A 24,151-nucleotide genomic window follows, 5' to 3' on the forward strand; every position below is an offset into this window, starting at 1 on the left:
TGATATGCTGCTTGTCTTGTAAAGAACTAAGGAGGCACAAACCTGTCACATAACTGCATAAAAACCTGTATACATTAACTAAAGTTCACATTTCATTCAATTTTAAATGACACCTATTAATGATTTTTTGCCAAATTAGTGCCATTGCCACTAATACGATTCTGAAAGCATCTTACATTACAAAAGACAAACAGTGAGACAAATGATGTATCACCCTACTCAATCCACTAAGTTACCAATTGAAACTGCTGCCATTCTGAAGTTTTTCTATACCTCTTTAGTCTCAGTGGCCATGAAGTGTATTGATTTCTAAATCCAAGTCGACACAACATACAGAATGATGAAAACGCTGCGTGTGTCCATCCACAAGCACTAATAAACACAAGCTGGCTCTGCAACTGTCTCGAAACTCCTATAGCCTTACCTTTTTATCGCTGAGGCCAGACACAGTGTCAATGTATTCCTCTTGGATCATGAAGGCAGCCAGGTTGGCAGTGTAGCTAGCCAGGAAGATGACAGCAAAGAAAGCCCAGACAAGAACCATGATCTTACTAGTGGTTCCTTTGGGGTTCTCTACTGGAACAGAGTTATTAAAAACCAGAGCCCAAAGAAGCCAGATTGACTTCCCTATAGTGAACTTTGAACCTCCGGCCTCTGACAGAGAAAAAGCAGGTGAAACAGAGAAAGAAACAAAAAAAGAAACAATTGACTTGAGTAATCATAAGAGAAAAGTATTGTTAAAAGCCTTTTATTCTTAAACTGGTGATTGGAGAAAGAAAGAAAGAAAGAAAGAAAGACAGAATAAAAGAAAGAAAGAAAACCTTAAGGTTCTCAAAAGTGTGAATAACTGGATTCCTACAGCCCTGAGCAGATGATGAAGTGAGAGAGAAGTGTCTGTGCCAGAGGAGAACAAACAATGAAGGGAGAGGAATACAGAGCACAGGAGCAGAGTCTGCAGTCTTTTATTATACATGAGTTTGAGAGAAACTGCTTGCACCACAAAACTCAAACCAAAATCTGGCCCAATAAAGAGCAGCGGTCTTTAGCACTCCTAAAATAAGTCACAGACAAAAGAACTCTGCGCATTTATCTTGTTTATCTCAAGACTGGAGTCTACAAAAATGTGGCCTTATTAAAAGATTACGTGGATGAAGTAAGAGAACACCAGACTCACTCTTGCCGCTCTGAAGGCTGCGGTTGTACCCTACAGGACTGAAGAACTCGAAGATGAAAACGGTCACCGCCACAACAGTCAGGCACATAACAAACATCATCACCCAAACAGCAGGGCTGTAAGGCTCTGAGAGAAGACACAGAGAGAGAAGAGGACACAGAGATATCACAAAGTCATTTCTGCTTCCTTTGAGCTCATCACAGACCAGTGATAACACAGATCGCATACAGTTCATGCCAAGAGCGCAGCAACTATATAACAACAAGAAGGGACACATCTCCATGCTTTTAGAAAGGGGCGATATTAAAGAGATTTGAGTTTAAATATTAAATATTAATTATGCAAAAATGTTAATTCTTATTCCAGGAAAATATTTCAAAACAGTATGCAAATGGTGGCGAGGAACCCAAAACTCCAATTGAGAAAAAAAACTAGAAACCAGGCCCCAAAAAGAACACAAGCCCAGCCAGGGGATTCCAGTTCCCCCAGGGCAAAAGTTTGACAGTGCTTGCACAATGAGGCTAAAAAAACACTTACTAATATAGTAAATTATAGATTTAAGATTATCATTAATAATCTAATTCCATTCGAAATTTTGTAGTGAAGACGTGTCAAGTTTCCACGTCCTTCTTTATCCAGCACTATCATCTCAGCTCTTGTCAGGTCACCACACAACCTTGTCATTAGCGCCATGCTCTAACCACTGAATCACAGGAAAGCTAATCTGTATACATTTCTTTGTTCTGATGAACACAGAGAAAGATATTTGGAACAATCTCTGCAATGAAAAAAATCATTTTATTTAAAAATATTTGCATATGAGTGTTCTGTTGAACACATTAGGGGATAGTTTGAAGAATTTAGAAAAGCAAACAGTTCTGGGCCGCATTTGACTAGCATTTAATATTTCCTACTATGGGAGTCAATGACTATTGTTGAACTGAAAATTACTAAAATTGTTCCAAAGATCTTCCAGTTCAGCAGAACAAAGAAATTTATACAGATTTGGAACAACTTGAGGGTGAGTAAATGATGACCAAATTTTCATTGTGGGATGAACTGTCCCCTTTAAGACCAAGCAGAAGACATGGTCCTCACTGCATAACCTAAGATCCAGGGGGCGAGGTTGGATCTAGATCAAACTCCTCCCACTTTATATACAGTACTTGGCCGTAAAATAAAAATAAAGGTTTTCGGAATCCAACTCTTGAAAAACAAAGGATATTATAAAAATACTTTTATTAAATATGTACAAACTACCGTTCGAAAGTTCTGCATCACATGACTGAAATGTATATTGTGATCTTTAAAACAATTTTCCTAAAGGCATTTCCTTATATATTGGAAACTATTTTGTAGACAAAAATATAATTGTGAAAACCAATTCTTTCATTAGAAAACATTTTGTTTAATAAAAAAGTTTTTAAAATGGATGATTTAGAAGAAGAGAGCAAATGGAGCAAATAAGAGTACTTCAGTACCGTTTAGAAAGCATCTCAGGGTGAGACCTGAAAAAACTGGCTAATAAATTCTCTTTTGAACAAACTTAGCTTAGATTTTTTGGTTTTCTTATCATCTCAGAATTTTGCATTATGATTTTTTTATCCTACAATCTAAAAAAAATATGATTAAGTGATGATTAAGTGATCCTAAACTTTTGAACAGTAGTGTATACTCAAAGTTTTCACATACTGTAAATGTAAAACTATTTCTTTTACGAAAAAAAATTTTTTTTCAAAGTTAAGTTTAGGTTTTAGCTTTACGCTAGTTTTTTAACACTCAAATTGTATCTTCTACAGAATGACTGTATCCATGGCAACTGGAAATTTACAATCCTGTCATACTTATGGAGAGTGGCTGATGAGATTTATGCCTTTCCCACTTTTCAGATTCTCCTGAAAACTCTAATAGTTTAAAATAAAATCAAGTCAAAATTGTGATGAAAAAATGTTGACTTAGTGCTTCTCACTGAAGTGTGATAAATAGTTTGTTTTGAAAGGGAACTGTAAGTCTGATTGATGAGCTCTGAAATGATACGCACCAACACCCGAAAAGTCGTACATCAAAATCACATGTAGCAGAGACCGATTAAAGTCAAATGTGAAGCATTACGGCTGTGACGGGGCGCAAACTCACCGAGGAAGGCAGAGGGAGAGACAGTTCCATTACTACGAGAGACCATGACGCTGATGCCCGTCTCCACAAAGGGCACGGAGAAGTCCACCACCTCCGACCTCTCCTCGTTGATGGTGAGGGAGCCGATCGCCATGTCCGCCCGCTTGTACACAACCTAGTAAACAGGACGAAATGGAGGTATTTATTTTCCCATCTTATCTCACTGATATTATACACAGGTGACACTGGAACAGGATGGGAAAATCAAGTCATTCTGCACAGGAGAACCAAAGCGACTCTAAAAGAAATAAGTTTAAGTGTAGTTCCTCTAAACACAATAAACACAATGTACTGCATTTGAGTCATTCGATTACGTACATCAGACCACTCACAGCGGAGCCATCAACTGAGATGAGTCCACAGCATGGAATAAGCATTTCGGCTCAACGCAGGGACCATATGCGGCATGTAACAGGTGGTCTATCTGCAAATTCGGAGAACCTCTTCCAGCCTCCACATCTAATTAATATTCATTCCACATACTGGCCGCATTCCAGTATCCATAAATTGGTGGGGCAGATAGTGTACTAAGATGCCTGCACACACAGAAGCTACAGGAGGCAGGATATCCATCTCTAGACAGTATACCCCATACAGAGGGAAGTATGCCCAGGAATACAAAAAAAGGTGGGACAACATTAACATCTTTACTTTCTAGTTGAGGTCCTTTCTCTCCAAGCGTTCTGTTTTATATTCCTGAATGGTCTGAAAAGCTCATGATGCAGAGGAATAGGGTTTATGGCGACGGTGCCGGGTTGTGTCTCTTCCAAAGCTTTTTTGACAGCTTGAATTCTGCCTTGATTCCAAATAACACACGTCTGTTTGTGTACTGTATACGCATGTGACCATTTGCATCAGAGATTTTCAGGTAATATTTCCATTCTGTGGTGTTGCGATGGGTTTTGCATCCTCGTGGAAAGTGACCCTACGCGTTTGTTGGTCTGCTGAGAGCGTGGAAAGAACATTGATGAAGTTGTTTAGCAGCGAGCGTGCTGCAGCCCTGGTCCTGCTGCAGGCCAGCTAACTCACAGGGGAAATGTGGACCTGTCGTATAGAAGATCAAAGCTGCTCACACACACACGCTCGCAGCCTGAAAAAATAACCCTTAGCACTGCGCCTACAGGAGCTGACAGCTGATTGGCTGAGCATCTGAACATCTAGTGAAGAGACCAAAAGCAAACGAGGGAAGATTTTGAAGAGGGAAATGTTGAGAGAGAGACGAAAAGAGAGAGAGAATGACAAAGGCCATTAGACACAAAAGACACCTCATTTTGCCCAAAATAAAAGGCAGTATTGCATGTTTCCCGTGTGGTTGGAGCCAACCCAGATACATTGCAACACACTCAATTTATTTGTTGTCAAAAAAACTCAATAAAATTGGAGAGGAAACGGAATTTATTCAATACTGAATTAGGGCTGCTAGATTAAGACAATCACAAGCACAGTACTTTTGGCCAACATTGCAATCACGATTATTCACTGAAACATGAACACTCACTGACTTTTAAAACAACATAAAGAAAAAAATTACTTGTCTTCTCAACTTGAATTCAACTTAAAAACAAATAAAAATATATGTGAATAAAATGCATCGCTGTAGATCCCTGCAAAATGGAATGCCGCATAATAATATTAAATATATCAAACCTACTATGGTAGTCAATGGTGGACAAGAACTATTTGGTTGCAAGCGTTCTTCCAAATATCTTTCTCTGTCATCAACAAAAGAAAAGAAAGGAACAACTCGAGTTTGATTAAATTAACTTTTTTGGTAAACTGTTCCTTTAAATCATGGTTAAGAAAAGACATATCGTGGAGGGATACAGTACATAGAGAGAAAGATATGAGAAGGACGCACTATGACAACAACTACAGTATAACTATATTAATGTCCCCACCAACAGACAATAAAGATAACACTATGTTCATTCTAAGCATGCTGCTATTGCTGTATGTTTTTCTAACGTCTTTATTAAAGAATTTGACTGTAAAGGCTGGATGTTCTCTCTGAAGCCTAAAGGTGTGCTTGTGGCCGGAATTTAAAGCATATACCCTAACCTGTCAGCTTGCGCATACTTGTAATATTTAAGTACTAAAGCAATAATTATAGAGGGCATGCATTGACGTCACTTTTCCACGTCTGCTGCTTTCAATAGGAGAAACAAAAGAAACCTAAAACATGCAATTATTTGCTGGAATTAAAAACAGTTGGAGTCGACCAACAGTTGGAGTTTTTTTTTTCTTTTGGGTTCCTCGCCACCGTTTGCATTCTTTTTTGCACTGTTTGCCTGGCCGAGGGGCTGCTTCAGAATTGGAATTTGAGTTTTACTTTAAAATTAATATTGCATATAGAACCCACTGTGCAATCAGCAATAGCCAAACAACTTTGAGAATTCCACCAGAGACAATTCGGCAGTATGTTTTATCATTCATCAGCTAGAAAAAACATCACTCTTAAAGCGATCCCAACAATGTTGGTCCTTTGTATCGTTAGGATTGTAATGTGAACTCTGCTGTTCTCTTTCATTATCATTTTAAAAATAGTTATCATTATCATTCAAAGTGTAAACCTACATAGAGAAAAAGACACATTCTGTAAGAACATGAGAAATAATAAGACCAAAAAAAGAAGAGGCAATGAGACTGAAAAGAGCCGTTTCCATTTCCTACTAACTGTCTCGAACAGGCGTCACTAAGGGGTGTGAGCACCACAGCAGGGTCTCATTCTCGAAACAACAACCTCCTGTCTGTCATACATACACACGCATTCACAGCTCGCTGTTGACTGGTTTCAGGGCTCTGTCTTGGACACCTGTATGTGTGTGTGAACCATTAGCCGAATCCCTTGACTCTGTGTTAAAAGGGTTCTGAGTGTTTCAGTAGTCCTGGAGGCAGGCAGATACGGGTGGGAATTCAGTCATCAAACACGCCAACAAGTGACCTCTGTGTTACATCACACAGCATACTGGAATTACAGGTTCAAACGCTTTCCACGAAGAAAGACCACAAACTCACTCTAGCGCACATTATCGTACAATGAAAGAAACCGCACACAACTGCCCAGTTCCAATATCTGGTGAGCTGAATAAAGAAGTAAGACCGAATTTTAATGCACAATCGCATGAGGCCTTTGCGGAGAAAGCAATCACATGATGCACTACAACAAACTCATTAAATAATAAATCCAAAATAGCAGATGAGACATAAAACCAACTAGAACACTGTCTCATGCTTACATTGATTTCTACACTGCAAATTCTTCTATCATAGAATACACCAATATCTCATCTATCCCATAATCCTAGTGTTTGATCATCATGAGCACTATACTAAAGGGAATAGCAGTCTTGCCTTTAATCTGTAGTCTGCTCCCAACCTAATGCTTGTATTTACATAAGCAAGTGCAGTCTTCTTAGGGATAATGCTGACAGTGCTCATCAGTGCCGTGAATAAAGAGAGCGCTGGAGGGAATACACCAAACAGGACAGCGAAAGACAAAATAAAGCCTCACTCACCTCTCCCACCATCCCATTCCAAATTCCGTCAATCTTTTTCCCGTGTTTCCCATTTGTCACCAAGTAGAGATCATAGGTGAAGCCCACAATTCTGGCCAGTCGCTTAAGTATGTCAATGCAAAATCCCTTGCAGCACTGCTTCATAGGTGCCACCCCTTCCTGAAGTGCACTGTAATGAGAAAATAAGATAAATAAAACAAATAAGCTTTAAAGCGCTTGATGAGTTTTCTGTCCTGTGTTGACATATTACTCATTGAATTCAGATGTTTCGGTAGAGCGTATTAAAAGGTCGGCCTCTTTTAAAATAGGCAATATGCGTTTATTTTTATTGCAGCCATGATGCTAGTTGGTTGAAGGTGGTACATGAGGAGAGATAATCTCATCACACACAGCGATACGCTGAAAAAAACCTGTATAGTTTGTGATGAGTCATCGCCATGTACATTTTAACAGAATAGAATAGCAGTACATTTAAATGCATATATCTGTGAAAAAGGGTTGTTGCATAAAGATGGCTTTAAAGCTGATAAACATGTACTCAAATCCTATTTTAATGTACTAGGGTTAATAATGCATATGTCAACAAACTCCATGATATTAGCAGAGAAGATACAATAGGAACAGACCAGTAAGACAAAGAGTCACACAGGCTTAAAAGAAATTGAAAAGACAGGAGAATAGGAAGAGACGGTATGAATATGTTCTTGATATGTTTGAGTCATATAACCAAGAACGATATAATGAGAAAAGACAAAAACAGACATCCACATGAGCAGTGCGAGGATGAGCGAATCAGCATCCACAGGGGCATGAGGACACGGCATGAGTTTGTGCAGATTGACAAGCAACATGATGGCTAACCATGAGCTGAGATTGCCATAAGGTAAAGAAAAAATAAACGGTAGAGGAAGAGAGAGGGAGAAAGAGGAAACGAGTGATCGATTGCAAAGCTAAGATAGGTGAGTCTAGCCCCTGGAAGTTCAGTGTGACACTTGGAAAAAAGAGATAAAGACAAAATTGAAAGATCGTGACAAATGACTGATGAAAAATTGGCCAGAAAACATGTCTGCTGTGTATCCTCTCTTACAGAAAGTTAACATATAAAAATGTTCTTAAATTTTGTATTAAAAATGTTAATTAACGACTTTGTATTCAGAGCCACAGTGGTTACAAACTCTCACTCTAATCCTTACACTTGAATATTAAAGTAATAGCTCCCCCAAAAATGAAAATTTTGTCATCATTTATTCTACTACCCCCGCAGAACACAAAAGAAAATACTTTGAAGAAAGTTGAAAAAAAACTTAAATAGATATCACAATAATATAGTTAAGGCAAATTCTTTGGCCATGATAACAGTGAAGTGAAAACCTGATATTGTGACAACCCAACATGACATCATGATAATTTATCAATAAATGCTGAGAAAAGCCTATTTTTTTGTTATTATTACATTAATAATGCAATCAATTGCTATTAGGCTTTGAAATCAATATATTGTTTATCTAATTGTCATGTCATTAAACATTCACTAACCTTGACATGGTTGACAGCCCTTTTTAAAATGCCAACCTGAATTGTATTTATTTATTTTCAGTTGTTTTATTTTAACTTTTGCTTCAGTACTAGAACAACATATACATTTTCGTCCATACGTCAAAGCATGAAAAATGGCAGTGACAATGTGATCAGTACTAACCTGGCATTGAGAGGCCGCCGGCATGGCACCGAGTCCCTAATGCAAGTTCCAGAAGCAGGGTCTGCCAATTCCACGATAACAAAGGGGCGCTCCTCCAGGGTTACAACCCTCAGGTGCTGGGCATCGTCTGGTGGCTGCAGAAAGGGGCCGTAGCGAGACCACGCCGGGTATCTCAGACGTAACACCCCGTTCTCCCACCACCCTACCTAATACCACAAATACACCAAGTTTCGGGGTTGAGTTGCTGAAACATGTCCAATAAACAGAGATGCCATGCTTAGCTTATAAAGATCGCTGTAAATTATGTTTAACAACTTCTTTATTAAATGTACATAAATGAAATAAAACATGAAAGTCAAATCCTTTTCAGTCACATTACACTTAAAATGGCCTGTTCTGAAAGAGTCATTTAGGCAGGATTACAGAAAAACAGACTTTTTCTCTCTCAGAATTATCTTACAATGTTGGAAAAGGATAGTGAAAATGAGAAGACTATCTCTTCTACGTTCCTCTGTGAGCTTATAGCTGAGAGCTCTCTTAAAACAGGGCTCTCTTGTGCCCTTTTTACTCACTAGGGAATGGATAGATTTTTCATTCAGCAAAAAAAAAAGAAAGGGATTTTGGCTAAGTGACGGGCCACAGAAGGAAAGGTTAGGAGGCTGAGAAAAACAGAGATGGGGTAAAACGTGTCAAGCTGGGCTACATCAGTACAACTGAGCTCATAATCCATACACAGAAGTCGCGCTGCATGTACTGTATCATAGAAAGTGTGAATCACACGAAACGCTTACACGAAATAAATCAAGACAAAGTTGTCAGGTAATTCCGTCCATTAGTAAATTAATAATGTGTATTACATAACCAGTATAATTTCAATTTACATATATTTATTTAACAAGAGTCTTAAAAAGAGACAAATGAGGCATGTAACAAAACAAACAACTAAGGATAATAAGGATTATCAAGCACTAGACTGTTCAATTTAAAGGGACAATTCACACAATATACCTCTTGCAAATTTGTACAACATAAGATGATAATCATGCTTCAAGAATTGACTTAAAGTTTAGCCAAAGTGTGTGTACTGAAATTGTGTCACTCGACGGCCATGTTTGCAATGCATTTCAGTCATATTAAGAACGCAGTCATTTTTTTACTTGAATGGGGGAAGATATTTCTAAAAGAGCAGGCAACAATCTCAATTAAATAGCATATTTCCGACCAACAATTAAACCTGACATCAACTGTACCATAACTCTTTTCCCTAAGATTAAATTCATAAAAAAAAGCTACGGCATTTGCGCACAGTTTGGCAAGCGCGTCACGAGTAGTGTTCCCAACTATTTTTAAAGGAAAGTAGCTTAAGCCTGCTGGGAAGGTCGCTAAATGTCACTAGATGATGTCACATGCTAATTAGCATATCAGTGACGTCATCTCGTAGTTGCTGACAAGCATAAGCGCTTCAGGTCTTTTTTATTTCTCTACTGTCTTACCTCTCATATATAGTATAAATCATAATACAGACAAATGCACAATAAACATATTCTTATTTACAAATTTTCATTTTTCTGTTGGCTTTCAGACAACAAAACGTATGTTATAGTGAGTGAACTGGACCACTTAAAACTAAATACCACAAGTCACTTCCACTGAACTGCTGTGTACATTTTAATATGTCCATATAGTCATATATGTTTTAAACCAAAAAAGCCTTTAACAAGGACAACAAGTGATCTCATTCACGTGTTATTGGAGTCTGAACTTCATGCTTACTAGACACAGTGAGTTCTGTGATGAGAAAGCCAAACCTCTCTCTTGCGGAGCAGTACAGGTGACGCAAAATGTATACAGATGTGAAGCTAAGGTTTATTCAAATCGATAGATTGGTCGCTTGGCACTTTTTGGAAAATTCTTGTTAAAGGGGTCTGAAAAATTGCTAAATCTTGCGACAAAGTCACTAAGTTGGCAACACTGCTCACGAGCCCTGGAACTGTCTGAAGGCTCCACAAATCACGTGACACGGGAAATATTTGAACTTCCATTGTCGCAACTCTCTCTCAATGGTTCGGGTGTAGCAGAAGGGAAGATTAACCCGCACACCAGTCCGATGTACTATTTCTATTGTTCTTTTAAAGTGCGACAGTTCAACTGTCACCGAAGGCATTTCACACGAATTGTTCCCATGCAGAGATTTTTTTAACAGCATTTCAACAGCAGACAGACTTAAGCTGACAAAATTGTCGTTCTTGTGCAAACTATTTCTTGAAGAAACAACAACCTCTCTGCGGTTCGTAAGCAGCACATACTTCACATATTACTGTCTTTCCCCAATCCCTACACTCAGACTTTGCTAGCAGCGCTGAGCTGTAGGACTCTCACTGACACACCAGCAGTGGCAGCTATCAGCACCAAAGCAGCCCTCAAGAGCCATCCATAAGCCACAAATACAGCAAAAGATGCTCAGCTCTCGGAAAACTGTTACAAAGTCTCTGTGGCAGTCAGAGAATAAATATACTTCACCTACACCGCGCGCATATGTATGTGTGTTCGTGACTCTAATATATCAGCCAGCGGCTGGCAGCTAGAAGAGTTTGCATATTAGCAAAGGATCAGGGCAGAGGCGTCTAATTGAAAGGAATAGTGCAGGAAATGGCAGCAGTCAGCATGTGAATTCCTGCAAGCTCTGGTCTCATCAGGCTAGTTATCCCACTTCTACTTGTTCTGCTAGGAAGGCGCTGAAATCAAACACATCCGGGCCAGATCACTGGAAATTACAAAAAAAGCCATTCAGAGACATCGCCTCACCTGGTCCCCGTCTCATTCTCTCTTCATCAATCCGTCTGCTTAGGTCACTTTGACTGTCCATTTGTCTGCCTGCTCATCCGCCTCCCCTGCTTCTCAAACATACGCCTTTACAGTCTGTTAACCCAAAATTCATTTTCGGCGAGCAGGCTGCCAGTGCACACAGAGTGGTAGTGGAAGGGAACAGGAAGGGAATGTTGAATTTGCTGGCTTTTGTGAACATCTGACAGACAGCATCGGCCCGGAATCCGCAGCAGAAAGAGATCCAGCCACACGTCTCAACAGGTGACACTGTCTTGTATTAAGGATGTTGGAACAGCTTTATAAAATATGCATGCCGTGTCAGAAAGTAGCACTGGCGAGGTAGGTGTGAGTGCATTAGAGGGTTTTTGATATCGCTTGAGGGATATAAATGCTAATGACGTACAGTCTTTAGTGTCATGGCCTTATAATACTCTTTAATATGTGGAAATATCTCTGACCGCCCTCTCTCTCTTTTTTCTTTTTTTCTCTTCACCCACACCTCCACGATTTCAGCTCTCCTAGCCGATCTGTGTCACCGGCAGCCAGACGTCTCAACTCTTTTCAGAACGTGGGCCGACAAAACGACGGGAATAGGGTCTCGGAGCATGTGTGGAGAACCAAAGACCCTGCGGTGCATAACAAAGAGTCTGAGAAGCAGAGATCTGGGCGCAAGCTGAGGGGACAGAGCCTCACGCAGGCAGAGGTAGTGAAGGCCCCTGATCAAACACTGTCTCCCCCGGGAACGGATAATACTTTCACAGGGTGAAATACAAACACGCTTCTATGACACCGCCATCCTTGTGAACGTCGCTCTGAGAGCCAGCTTGAGAGAGGATGAAACCAGGTGCTTTTACCCCAGCGCGATCCTTGCAAATCCACTGGCAGGATTTCCACAGCATAAACACACATGTACATTCTGACAGGAACAAAAGAGCTTTGGCATTTCAGGTATTTTCTTATAAACTTCTCACCCGTGAGACATATTGATTCATAAGAACTGTGTGGACTAACAATGTCACAAGTAACAGAACTTTACACAAAGTCTACACGGAAAAAGAAAACAGACTGCATTTGGTACTGCTGTCGGACTAACAGGCGGCTGTTGTCGAATGAGAGCATACGCTTGTGCTTCGCGGTAATGCGACTGAACACCTGAACAAACAAATGCATTTTTGTTGTTGAAAATGTCTGCCTAACATTATAAACAGAAACAACAAATACATTACCAGTCCAAAGTTGGAAACACTTCACTGAAATGTTTCTAATGATCCTAAAAATCTCAAGGTGTATGCTTGGGTGTATGTTTGAAATTACTTTTGTACACGAAAATATAGTTATGCCAATATATCTTTTCACAGAAAACAAATATTTTATTAAAACAAATTTAAAAAATGGATGCCATTGACCAAATATTGAAGAAAAAGCAACCAATAAGAGCGCTGAATAGATCAAAAACTCTGCTGGCTCATAAAATGTCAAGAGAACGATTTTGAAAATTCTAGTATAAGGATGGCTACTTTGAACATGCTAAAGAAATGCACAGTTTTGATTTGTTTTAGGTGCTTTAGACAGTTTACTATTATTTTAACAAGTCGAAAAATCTTAAAGCATGAGTAAACATTTCCAGACTTTTACTGTATGTCAAAACATAGGGTCTATGCATTCAGCCAGGCAGCAATGTAAAAATGTTTTGTTCAATTATATCTTTCTAGGTATTTCATGGAACTTCAACTACAGCCTATCAGGTGATAGGGCTTTAAAATATACAAAAAAATGCTTAGGAAAAAAAGCCAGCAGGAAATAAATCAAACATCAACTAAAAATGTATCAGTTATAAAAAATTTGCCAAGCCTCTTTACAATGCTTCTTAAAGCTGAGTTTCGGTTTATACACCAAGAACATAATGCGACGTGAATAGAAAGTTTTAATACATAAACATATATATTAAAACTGATTGACCACAACTGGAAACCACTTCTGATCGGGACTGCATAATCACTGAATGCTGCTATATATAAACTATAAAGAACCTTGTTGTGTGAGGAACTTCTTCCCTATGGCATGGATTTACGATGCTGCTCACCTCAAAGATGCATCCAAGCCTCTACTTCTAACATGCCATTTTTGAATTAGTAACAAGAGACTTGGGTTGTTTCTGAAAAGTTAAAGGAGTAACACGGAGGCAGGACGTGTATAAGAGAGAATGACAGAGCCATGATCATTCATTTCAACAGTTACTGTGAGAGAGTGACAGATAAGTGTCCCAATGCTGTTGTAATCCTACAGTATATCAGCATTCTTGAAACGTCTCCCATTCAATCAGATCTGAGTCAGAACTGTTCCATTTTTTACATTTATGCATTTGGCAGACACTTTAATCCAAAGCGACTTTCAGTGCATGCAAACATATATTTTTTATCACTAAGAGAGTTCCTGGGATTTGAACCCATGACCTTTGCATTGTCAACACAATGCTCAACCAATTGAGCAACCAGAAAAAATATGAATTAATAAATAAAGTATGGTCAACCCCAAATTAGTTTTTCTGCAGTATTGAAACAGTCACCGAAAAGCTTGAAATGTCACTGGTCTGCTGAAACACTGATATTGTGACAGAAAATGGGATCAAAAGTACTGTACCAGCTAGTTTGATCTTTATTTGTTAAACAGCTACAAATGCTTCTTGTCAAGCCATCACATAAAGTGCTTTGTGCACAACAGGCATCTAAAAAATGAGTCATCCTCATCCATTGTCTACTCTGTGTTAGATAGTACGCATTTAGGAGACCCGGAGACAAAAACACAGCGAAGACAAAGTCAGTGAGCATCAAGTTTTAATAGAGCATCCTTCTTCAACAAATGGAAATTGAAAACCTCCTATAGTCAGCGTGAAACCCTTTTAAATGTACATTATGGCACCCCATTAAATATTTTATGTGTATCACAAAGACTCTGTGACTCTATGAAGCACCAAAGCTCTAACAGCACGTCTCTCCAGAATGCATCTGCAAATGAATCGGAAAGCGCCCAGGCATCCTGCAACACTCTACATGCTGTTGCATCATCATAAGTTCAGTTTGTGGGGATTTGAGGTATTCAGGGGGGAATTCGTCAAGAACAACTTGCATTGTTCGATGTTGCCTTTATTTTAGCACCCGGTTCACTAAAACAATTATGCAAAACGGGTATCGGCACGAACATGCCCACAAAATGAGTGCTGATTGTAACTCGCATAACAATATTACACATCTTGCAGGTCGGTTCTGAGTGCTAGATGGCGAAGAATGGAGTACGGGGTTGACCACCACACAAGGACTGTAAACAGCATCGGTCGACCACTGCAGTCTGGCTACCTGAATAGGCTTTTTAAAATGCTGAAAGTGCATGTCTACACGAAACGTCTGGATAAATGCCTGGTTGTAACACTCCCCTCCACTATTTGATGAATTACTGCTGCCATAACAGCTAGAAAATGTATACAGACGTCTCTTTTAAATAAAATTCTGCTTTGTGTGCGTGGTAATACTGCAGCAATTATTGCAGCAGGCAACCAGTGCTCGGTTTTGTGAATAAGAGGAAATCTATAATGAGACGGATTTGAATAGAAAGGAGGCGTGTTTGTGCTGAAATTAAGGATAATAACTAAATTAATGAAATACTTATGGCGCAATGATATTTCAGAAAGTTTAGCGTGTGGCTGAACCGAATTACGGGTGGTAAAGGTGCAGCTTTATCCACTTAAATACCATGCGCAGGAGGCGCAACCATCGGTTCTCCCTTCAGCATACAGACTTAAAAAATGATAAGAATCAAAAGCTAGATGATGCCAGATTTAAAGCAAATGAATGACAGTTGGTCAGATTCATAACAATCTAAAAGCAGAACAGTGGCAGCTGGGCTCAGCTCAGAAATTGGCAGCTAAATAAAGCCTACAGATGAACGTTGGCGAAACCAACGATCAACATTAGACCTTTCAAGACGCCCTGGGCAACACAATCACCACGCAGCCTCTTACTCTCCCGCCGTGGGCCGCTGTTAACGTGAACCTCTCTGCAGACCAAACCCGCTGCTGTTATGACTGCGATCGCTAATAAGAAATGATCTTAAGCCGTGTTGTGCTAATGAATACTGCGAGAATAACGCGTGCCTGTAAATACAGTCGGCCATAACCTATGGAGTCCAACGTAAAACTTACCCTCAGTACATTAAAACTTTCTGCAGTTAAGGCTCAATGTCAGTGAATAGTGCCCAGAGGAATCTAAATTTCTCCCAAGTACATAAACCGCTGTCACTTTCTCTGTTATCTGATTGTAGGGGTGGAGAACGCGAGCGCTGGCAGGGATTACAATTTTCAGTCTCGACGCTTGTTTAAGTGGCATCTAAATATTAATAATTCGGTTTTATGCATAGGGATGAGTGGCACCTTCATGCATATGACATTCTCTATGGTTATATTTACTCAGGTGGATTTGGTATCAGTCATTTTGTCTCATGACAGCAGCGCTCTGCAATAGAAATGTAGATTCGCAATGTCCCATGTGGCACCAACGATACGCTGATATACAAGATGCTGATATATTTTAAAGGCTTTTTGTTCGTTTTCCTATTTATTCCTTTTCTGCTCAGGCATGGTTAAAAGAAAGAAGTAGTACGGGTTAGACCTTAAAATATGCCAGAATGAATTATTTCCTTATTATTGTTTTATAATACAGATAATAATGGCTAGAGAAGCATTGTCAATTCCACTGTTTTCATTTTAATAATATACTTTGGCAAGGTATAGTGTGTATAGATAATAGGGCCAAATAGAAACACATGCTAATTATATATAACATCCTATTGAAACTCTTATTATATGTTTATATCATCAAGGCTGTAGATATTCTGCGCAGCCGAAGTGCACAGTCAACACCATACCGCTTGCTTTCCTTCACAATGTGATGCATTGTTCCGAGTTAATTGTAATAGGGATTTTCTTATGTGAACTGTCATGGGAAATGGTTTTTGAAATGAGCATAGTGTCAAGTTGTATATCATCTGAAAACTGCTTTTAATCTATACGTCTCAATGCTGCAAACAGGAACATTAGGTTTTCGCCTCTCAGTACATCATTACGCTGATGCAAATCGCACATTTTCCTAAAATCACTATCAAACTAATGCGCTGTCATTATTTTTAAATACAAATGCCAGTCCTTAATATCGTTGGGAGACGAAGAAGACACGTGCATAATTTATAGCGTACAATAAAGAGAACCACTTCACAGACAGCTCATATGACACGCGGTCAAATAGGTTCTTCTAAACCCATTTTAAATGCTAAAAGCCATTTTATGCATTGCGGTGCATTAGGACTGCAGTGCACAGCATGGCTACTGCAATGCTGCTTTTCATCCTGGACATTACAGATCCATAACAGCGGTTACACAAGAACGAACAGAAATAGAATTCTGATTAGTTCTTACGTCTTCCCAGCCACTCCCGGCCGTGTAGGAGATGACATCCAGAAAGGGATTGGCCAGGTAGCCCTCATTATTAAAAGAATAGTCCCGCCCACCGAGAGTGATGTTACTGAAATACCTGCAAGGCAGAAAGAGCAAAACAGAGAGAGCGTGTTGAGATGGAAGAGACTCCGAAAGAATTAGTGCAAAAGACTCTTAGGACACGTCAAAGTGGAAATCTCACACAGAACACTTCACAAACACTCTAATTAGGTCAGATTGGGAAAGTGTGGAGAAGGTAACCGTTTTATTTCCCTCAGCAATGAAATCAAAGCTGACAGTCGTGCACTTAATTTAAACCAGTAAAATACCCAGAACAGCACCTAAATCGAAAATGTGACGCACTTTCTGACTGCTTCAAATTAATCTTTTTATCTTAAATCCAATATGCTTTTGGCACAATGAAAAGACTGCACACTTAAGAATTTCACTGGGTGAGCAAGTTTCAGCGAGAAAGCACTGTTCTTATGAGCACTGTTTCTACTGTTTCTACTATGTATATGGTATAAAACATGCAGTTTTTAAGTGATGATTGATGAATTATACCATTGGTTTGTGCGCGGTTAGGAAGAGATCAGGTTTGGTCGGGGTGGTATATGAAATAAAAAATGCACCCAGACACCAGTGTCTACACAGTAGTGTTACCATAGTGGACAAATGAAAGCTGCAATCTTTAAGCTGCAAATAGATTTGGGTTAAGTACGTAAAAAACTCCTTAACTATGAATTGCAACATTGTAAGCTTACAATCAGGGGCGGTACTAGGGTGACTGGAGATCTGGGGCTTAGCACATAGACATCCATAAATGTGTCAGAATACACATTTCGAATCTAAAAACGTGTGGAAAACAATATAACGAACATTCACATGCAAATGACGCAAAATGCAAAATGTAAACGGCCCTTAAGACATTCATACAGGGCATGGTAATTTAAACATTTGGGACTTTGCTGAAAACTTTCGGGGCTTCAGCACCCTTAGACCACCCTTCTTATAATCATGATTTAGTATTTCAGTGGTCGGGTTGGGTATCACAGGAAATTTTCAAAGGATACAGTTATACGTAGTATAATCCCACCCGTAAACAGAAAGAACGGCAACCGGCTCAAAACCAAGACAACACAGAGAACCTGCAGTCAGAAAGGCAAAGCAACCAAACCCTGTGCTAAAAAAATTCAGTGAGGCTTGTGTGAAGGGGCGATAACTCTGATAACTGTAGGGATTTAGGACTGATGCAGAGGCTGCTCAGGTAAGACGTCAGGAACAAAATTTATTTGTAACCATTTACGCTTTCATTTGGTCAGAATACTTTTTTCTTGCTGTCACATTAAGGTACAATGACAGATTTGCACAAACCATGTAAAGAAAATAACAGGCAAAAGTTATAGATTGCATCTTTAATGTGTGTGTGAGACCGCACAAGCTGTTTGTTATGGATATGAGGTCCAGCTACTATTTTTGAGCACATGTAATGTTATTGGCAACATTATTTTTATTATTACACCAAATATTTTTCTTTGAATTTCAGGCATGGGGAGCTTACAGTACAGTATTTCTCTCGAATTGTATTATGCTTTTGCAAGGAAAAACAGACATTGGGGTCACCTAAATTAACACACATTTTCTGTTTAGAGAGATACGCCCTCCCACAAATCATTCCTCCACATTTGGAATCCATCTCAAAATATGATCTAAGTCATATTTTGCTATATTACGTATAGCATCTGTTACTTTGGGAATCAAATGATGTGAAATTTTGAGTTAAGAGAACTTGTTATTTCAGCCTGAGGAATGAGACTTTCATCACTTGGTTTTTGCTTTATTTACTTAATAATTACAGGGAGTTTATCCTCGCCTCTGTACCTTTTGCTCACTGGGTGGTTGTAAGGCATTATTTTTGACTTTCTTTAATTTTTATTTCGGCATCATAGTTTGGAACAACCTGTAATGTTAAATTGCAGAAGGTTTATATGTTGAATAAAAGTGAACTGTGTAGATAGTCAGCGTAAAATGAATATATATAGCTGTTTTGTCTGAATAGCCAAGGCAATAAACAGGACAAAAAACAAGACAAAAATTGTGTTTAGCACTTCAAACATTACTAGTTATTTACTAAGTTAAAAAAACAATGCCTTCAACCTCTCTGCAAATGAAACAGAATAGTTCCAAAAGGACCTGAAGTTGAAATTTATTGAAATAACGATCTAAGCGAGTCAGTTTTAACACGAAGATTAAAGCTGCACCTTTGTGCCATCAACCTTTATAACACTTGATGTTTGATGTCTGCATCATGAAACCATGAACATCAAATGAAAAGAGAACATTAAAAGGAAAAAGCAAGATGCAGAATAAGTAGATTTGTGTACTTATTTCGAAAGTTAAATTATTACAACAGTGACACTAAACAGCTCCCCATCATACCTCTTCAAACAGCTGATGTGTACCGAGTGTGTTGTGTCACAGGGATGATGCGGTGACGTTTATTTCTACGTCTTTGACATACAAAGCATTTGGCTTTTAAATAGCTAATCATGCATTAATTTATGCTGTCAATCAGAATTTTGAGTAATTTACCAATGCCAGCTCATCTTTTGTTCTTCTTCCTGATGTGACAAAACTGTATTGTAACCATTAAAGCTGCCACAAGCTTGCAGTGCAGACACATACATTGATTATAATGGGAGCTTGCTGGTTTTGTCATGTCGTGTTGCAGTGTAAGCACGGCGTCAAACATACTGTTGCCGTTTCAACCCTCCCACCCACGAACATGGCGCAGGTTGAACGCCCCCCACGGTCCCTGTGGCGGAAAAGTAAAGGACATCTGTGCCCCAAAGGTGCAGCACTTTCACTCTAATTAGTGTGTGTGCCATTAAGGAATAACTGACTTACTATAAATGCAGCAAAGCAGACAAGTTGAAGGTTAATGCTAAATCAGATGAGCTTTAAACACAGTTCTCAGGGTGAACACAAACAAAGACATTTGCCTCTTTGTAGAGATCAAGATATAGCAGTATAATTTACCACCATTACAGCATCCAAATCCATCATTTATATGGTATGGCTACTCTTCGCTTTATTTTCTTACTTATTGCCTACAATTTTATTTCACACAATATTTGTTTCCATAAATTAGTTTTGTTATAATGTTTTGTTATAAAAGAGTTTTTTTTCCTTTAATGCATTTTTTGCCCCACAATAAGTAAAAACAATATTGCCAACAATATCATAGTCCAGTGTTTCCTCTAAACAATATGCAAAAGTTATATATGTATCGAAGAAACCATATAAACAAATTCAGCAAAGGATCTATCTCTATTAACTATAAAAGTCATAGTACACACTAGGGGTGCCCCCAAATAGTCGAAGATTTGATGCTTCGATAGAAGGAGCCTGATTCGACTACCGATCTCAAAGGCGAGGGGTGTTATGCAATGTGGATCATGCAGAGATTTTGGTTATATAGGAAATGGCGTAGCAAAAGGGAGTCAACTGCGCGGCCAAAAATATTATTTACGATGTAAAGAAATGGGACATTTTTAGGGTTGTGTACCAAAACACCCGCCGTATTTGAGCGCAAGGTATGGCTACGCAACGTAGGATCGCGTCCGTCCGCATCTTCTGTGATGTGAGACCGGTAAAGAGAAGCAGCACGCTCCACACCCACCCGCAGATGACTCGCAAATGATATGTACTACATTTCCAAACATTAGTCACTTATTGAATGTCGCATATAGCAAGCACGGCGCAGACTTTTGGAACTTGTCATTCTCTGCACTAAAAGCCAGCGTGCGTGTCAGGACGAAAGAGAAAGAGTGCGCAGGAAAAAGGTAAAAGGGACTTTTGAGTGTTTAAATGGTAAGATGCTTTATTGCATTCCTCCTTTACACGCGAATATATTAATTATGTTCCCCTACATTTTTCCTAAACACATTTATTTTGCACATTGGAACTTGAATCTGGCTTATTTAGTTTTTAATTTTTATTTACTATAAAACTATATTCTGTGCAAAACAAATTCTTTAAGTTAATCTTTGATTGTTATTTGATGCATCAATGTTGTGCTGAACTTTGCGGTGTACCCTTGTAAACCACCTGGTGTCGACCCCACATGCACACACACGCCCATGCACACACACGACTATCAGTTGACTAAAAGCAAGACGTGGCAATTCTGATTCGACTATGTAAACCCTTAGTCGAGGACACATGCAGTTTATACCAGTCATGCTACATGTTTGTTTATAACGTAATCATAGATGGAGGTGAAAGTTGAAAGTTTTGTGCTGCTTGGTGTGAGACATCCAATATTGTATTTTTCTGTGCTCTTGGCAGAGCAAACAAGTCTCATTCTGTATCGACATATATAACAGTTTCTTACTTCATTCTACCGCGAATCCTCTGCGTCCTGTTCCCATCCGTCTGGCAGTTGGTAACAAAGTGTGGCCCTCCAGTTGCTCCGTAGTCCTTGCGCAGGGCAACAGCTCCGTGAGTAAGGATGGACACGCCACGGGCGATACGTCTGCGGGGCTCGTCCCTCCAGCCCTGCGGCCTGATCGCAAATAGGCGATTGGGTAATCCGGTGAGGCCCAGTTCAGAAAGAGCCGGACCCACCGCAAACCATATGTGGGAGGGGCTGGCCTGACCACCTGCCCAAGCGGCTTGGAACACCTGTTCTGCTTCCTCCTGAGAGCAGTACAACAACCGCACCTGGAGCAGACGCGGGGGCAATGAAGACAGAGAGGACAGGGATGAAAACCAGAGAACAGGAGCAACATAAAAAAACAGAGTGCAAACAAGAGAATAGAGGTCAAAAGAGAGAAAGAGACCATGAGGAGGAAGCAGAAGAGACAGGGATTAGACAGGGATGCTAGGCTTTGAGATTAGTTTACCTACAAATTTTGTACATTTAAGTTTAGTATAATAAGCACCTCTGTTGCATCCAATTAAAGTAAATTAAAATATGAATTATTGTAGCAGTATATTAAAAATGGACAAACAAGCATTAACAAGTATAAAAATTATAAATTACTGTTAATCTCATTAACTTTCATTACTGTATATTAAATACAGTTATATTAAAGTGATAGTTCACCCAAAAATGAAAATAATGTAATCATTTACTCCACCTCTTGTCATTTTAAACCTGAATGACTTTCTAACTTCTGAAGAAAACAAAAAATATATTTTGTAGAAGTTAACAACATTCTTCAAAATATCGTCTTCAGGTTTGAAATGACAAGAGGATGAGAAAATGATGACAGGATTTTCTTTTTTGCTGAACTATCACTTCAAAGTGTCCCATAGAAAGTTATTGTACATTGGTAGTTATTCCTTTAACTAAAACAATTGATTTCTTGTGTGTATATATATATTCCACTTGTTAAGTTGTTCATGTAAACATGTGTATTTATGTATCTAAAGGTGCATCAGTGCAATATTTATTCCAGTGTATTTATTTCTGTGTGTGTGTGTGTAATTGAGCAGAAGCATTGCAGACTGAATCTAATGCATACGGCACTGGGCTGCACCGCCACAGGCTCTGTGTTATATTAACACTGACATCAATGTACTGGGACCCACAAGGCACAATAACACCCCTAACACACACACACCAGACAATAACAGCCTGGAGACAGGGGGAGACAGAGGACAACCTGCAACACACACACATTACACAAATATAGGTGGAGACGGGAAAGGGAATGAGAAAGAGAGGGGAACAGAGAAAGGACGGCGAGAGGTCAGAGAGAAAAGGTGCACGAGGCACTGTAGTGCAGAATACCAAGCAAAGGGCAAGGGGGGACAGGAAATGATGTCAGATGAGGAGAGGAAGAGTAAGTGAATGATTAAATGAATGAGTAAGTAAATAAGTGAGTAAATAAGTGAGGCAGAACACATTGACCTTCTATCTCTCTATCTCTCTCTCTCTCTCTCTCTCTCTCGCTCTCTTACAGTACCTGTGCTTCGTTCTCTTTCAGCAGTCGCCGTGTGCGCGCTCCTCCTGGGTCATCGGTTAAGTTTAACATAACTACGCTCTTCTTCTCCCAACCGATGAATGACCCGTCGGTCAAACCTTCTACCACTGACAGGAAGTCCTGGTAGCCATGGTGACGTGTGGACACCACCGAGAAGGCCGTCCAATCGTACTCCTCCAGCACCTCAAAGATCACCTCCAAATGGAGCGTGGTGGAGGAGCTGAACTGTAGGAAGATTGAGCCGGTCTCCTGTAGAGTAATGAAGAGGGTAACTGAGTATATATCCCAAAACTGAACACTGCACTCAATTCGTTCCCTGCGTACGGCATCATAGGAACTGAATTTCTTATGAGTGTATCTTACACAACATCCTCTAATGGTAACAGCAGAGAGACAGAGCTTGTCTTCTGCAGTTCAATTAAGGAGAACAAATAAATCATTTCCCACTATTGAAGACTATTTATTGCCTTTGTAAAGCATCGTAGGGTTTCAATTTCTTAAGAGTCAAAGAGTTTTCTCAGACATGCAGACAGAGTAGGAACTGGAGTGAGGTACTTTGGTGAGTCTCTAATCTTCACCAGAGTATGACGCGAAGATTTAAATTAAATTCGCCGCAGCACCGAGTGCATGCGTGTGTAGTATTCGAAGCAACATCATCAAAAGGATTGAATGTAATTTCTTCATACTAATTACTTAAAAAACAGACATGAATTTTTAATTTGCATCGTTTTGCTTTTGTTTTATTTCCACTGTGCTAATGAGGACGTGTTATAAATGTGCGGAGATGTGAAACTGAAATTGCACGGGGAAAAAAACACAGGGCCATATGGCCTGCAGCGGTAATGCCTGAACTCTGGCCACGCTGTTTATCCAAATAGATATGTTAGCAATAGCATCTCTACCTCCGGTTATCGATGTGCCCCGATCAGCCCCCAACTGAGCCAACAGCAGCCCCATCTCTGTCCATTTAACGTTCCTCCTCAGGCAGTGCCATTAACAAACAATGCTCTTATAGCGCCGCAGCAACCCAAACACTATCTTGCAAGTGTTGGAGCTCATTAACGCCAAGAGCTCGCAGAGAAAAATGTTTGTGAAGAAATTCCACAGTTCAACGAAACTCCAATATTTGTTTTTTCAGCTGCTATGAAGAAAAAACTCTGGCAAATGATTCAGCACAGCTAACGTACGAGAAATGCTACGCATCCGAAACTGTTCGGGCAGGTCTTTTGTAAGTAATCCTCAATATTTTAAATGCCCTTGTTTTGTTGGGTTATTAAATATCAGAGA

The 24,151-nt window shown here is 39.5% G+C and overlaps 1 protein-coding gene across 2 annotated transcripts in view; it reads right to left on the minus strand.

The window, feature by feature from the left end:
• LOC130433452 (glutamate receptor ionotropic, NMDA 2D) overlaps positions 1-24,151 on the minus strand; it is a 93,665-nt gene that overhangs the window by 15,653 nt on the left and 53,861 nt on the right. For both annotated transcript variants that reach the window (XM_056763330.1, XM_056763332.1), the window contains exons 4-11: positions 22,847-23,113; positions 21,268-21,596; positions 16,854-16,968; positions 8,564-8,769; positions 6,865-7,033; positions 3,311-3,464; positions 1,175-1,300; positions 425-654 (exon numbers count right to left, since the gene is read on the minus strand). In XM_056763330.1, the coding sequence (XP_056619308.1) occupies positions 425-654; positions 1,175-1,300; positions 3,311-3,464; positions 6,865-7,033; positions 8,564-8,769; positions 16,854-16,968; positions 21,268-21,596; positions 22,847-23,113 (1,596 nt within the window). The remainder of the gene's footprint in view (positions 1-424; positions 655-1,174; positions 1,301-3,310; positions 3,465-6,864; positions 7,034-8,563; positions 8,770-16,853; positions 16,969-21,267; positions 21,597-22,846; positions 23,114-24,151) is intronic.

The sequence above is a fragment of the Triplophysa dalaica genome, chromosome 12, assembly GCF_015846415.1.
Source record: "Triplophysa dalaica isolate WHDGS20190420 chromosome 12, ASM1584641v1, whole genome shotgun sequence".
NCBI classification, from domain to species: domain Eukaryota; kingdom Metazoa; phylum Chordata; class Actinopteri; order Cypriniformes; family Nemacheilidae; genus Triplophysa; species Triplophysa dalaica.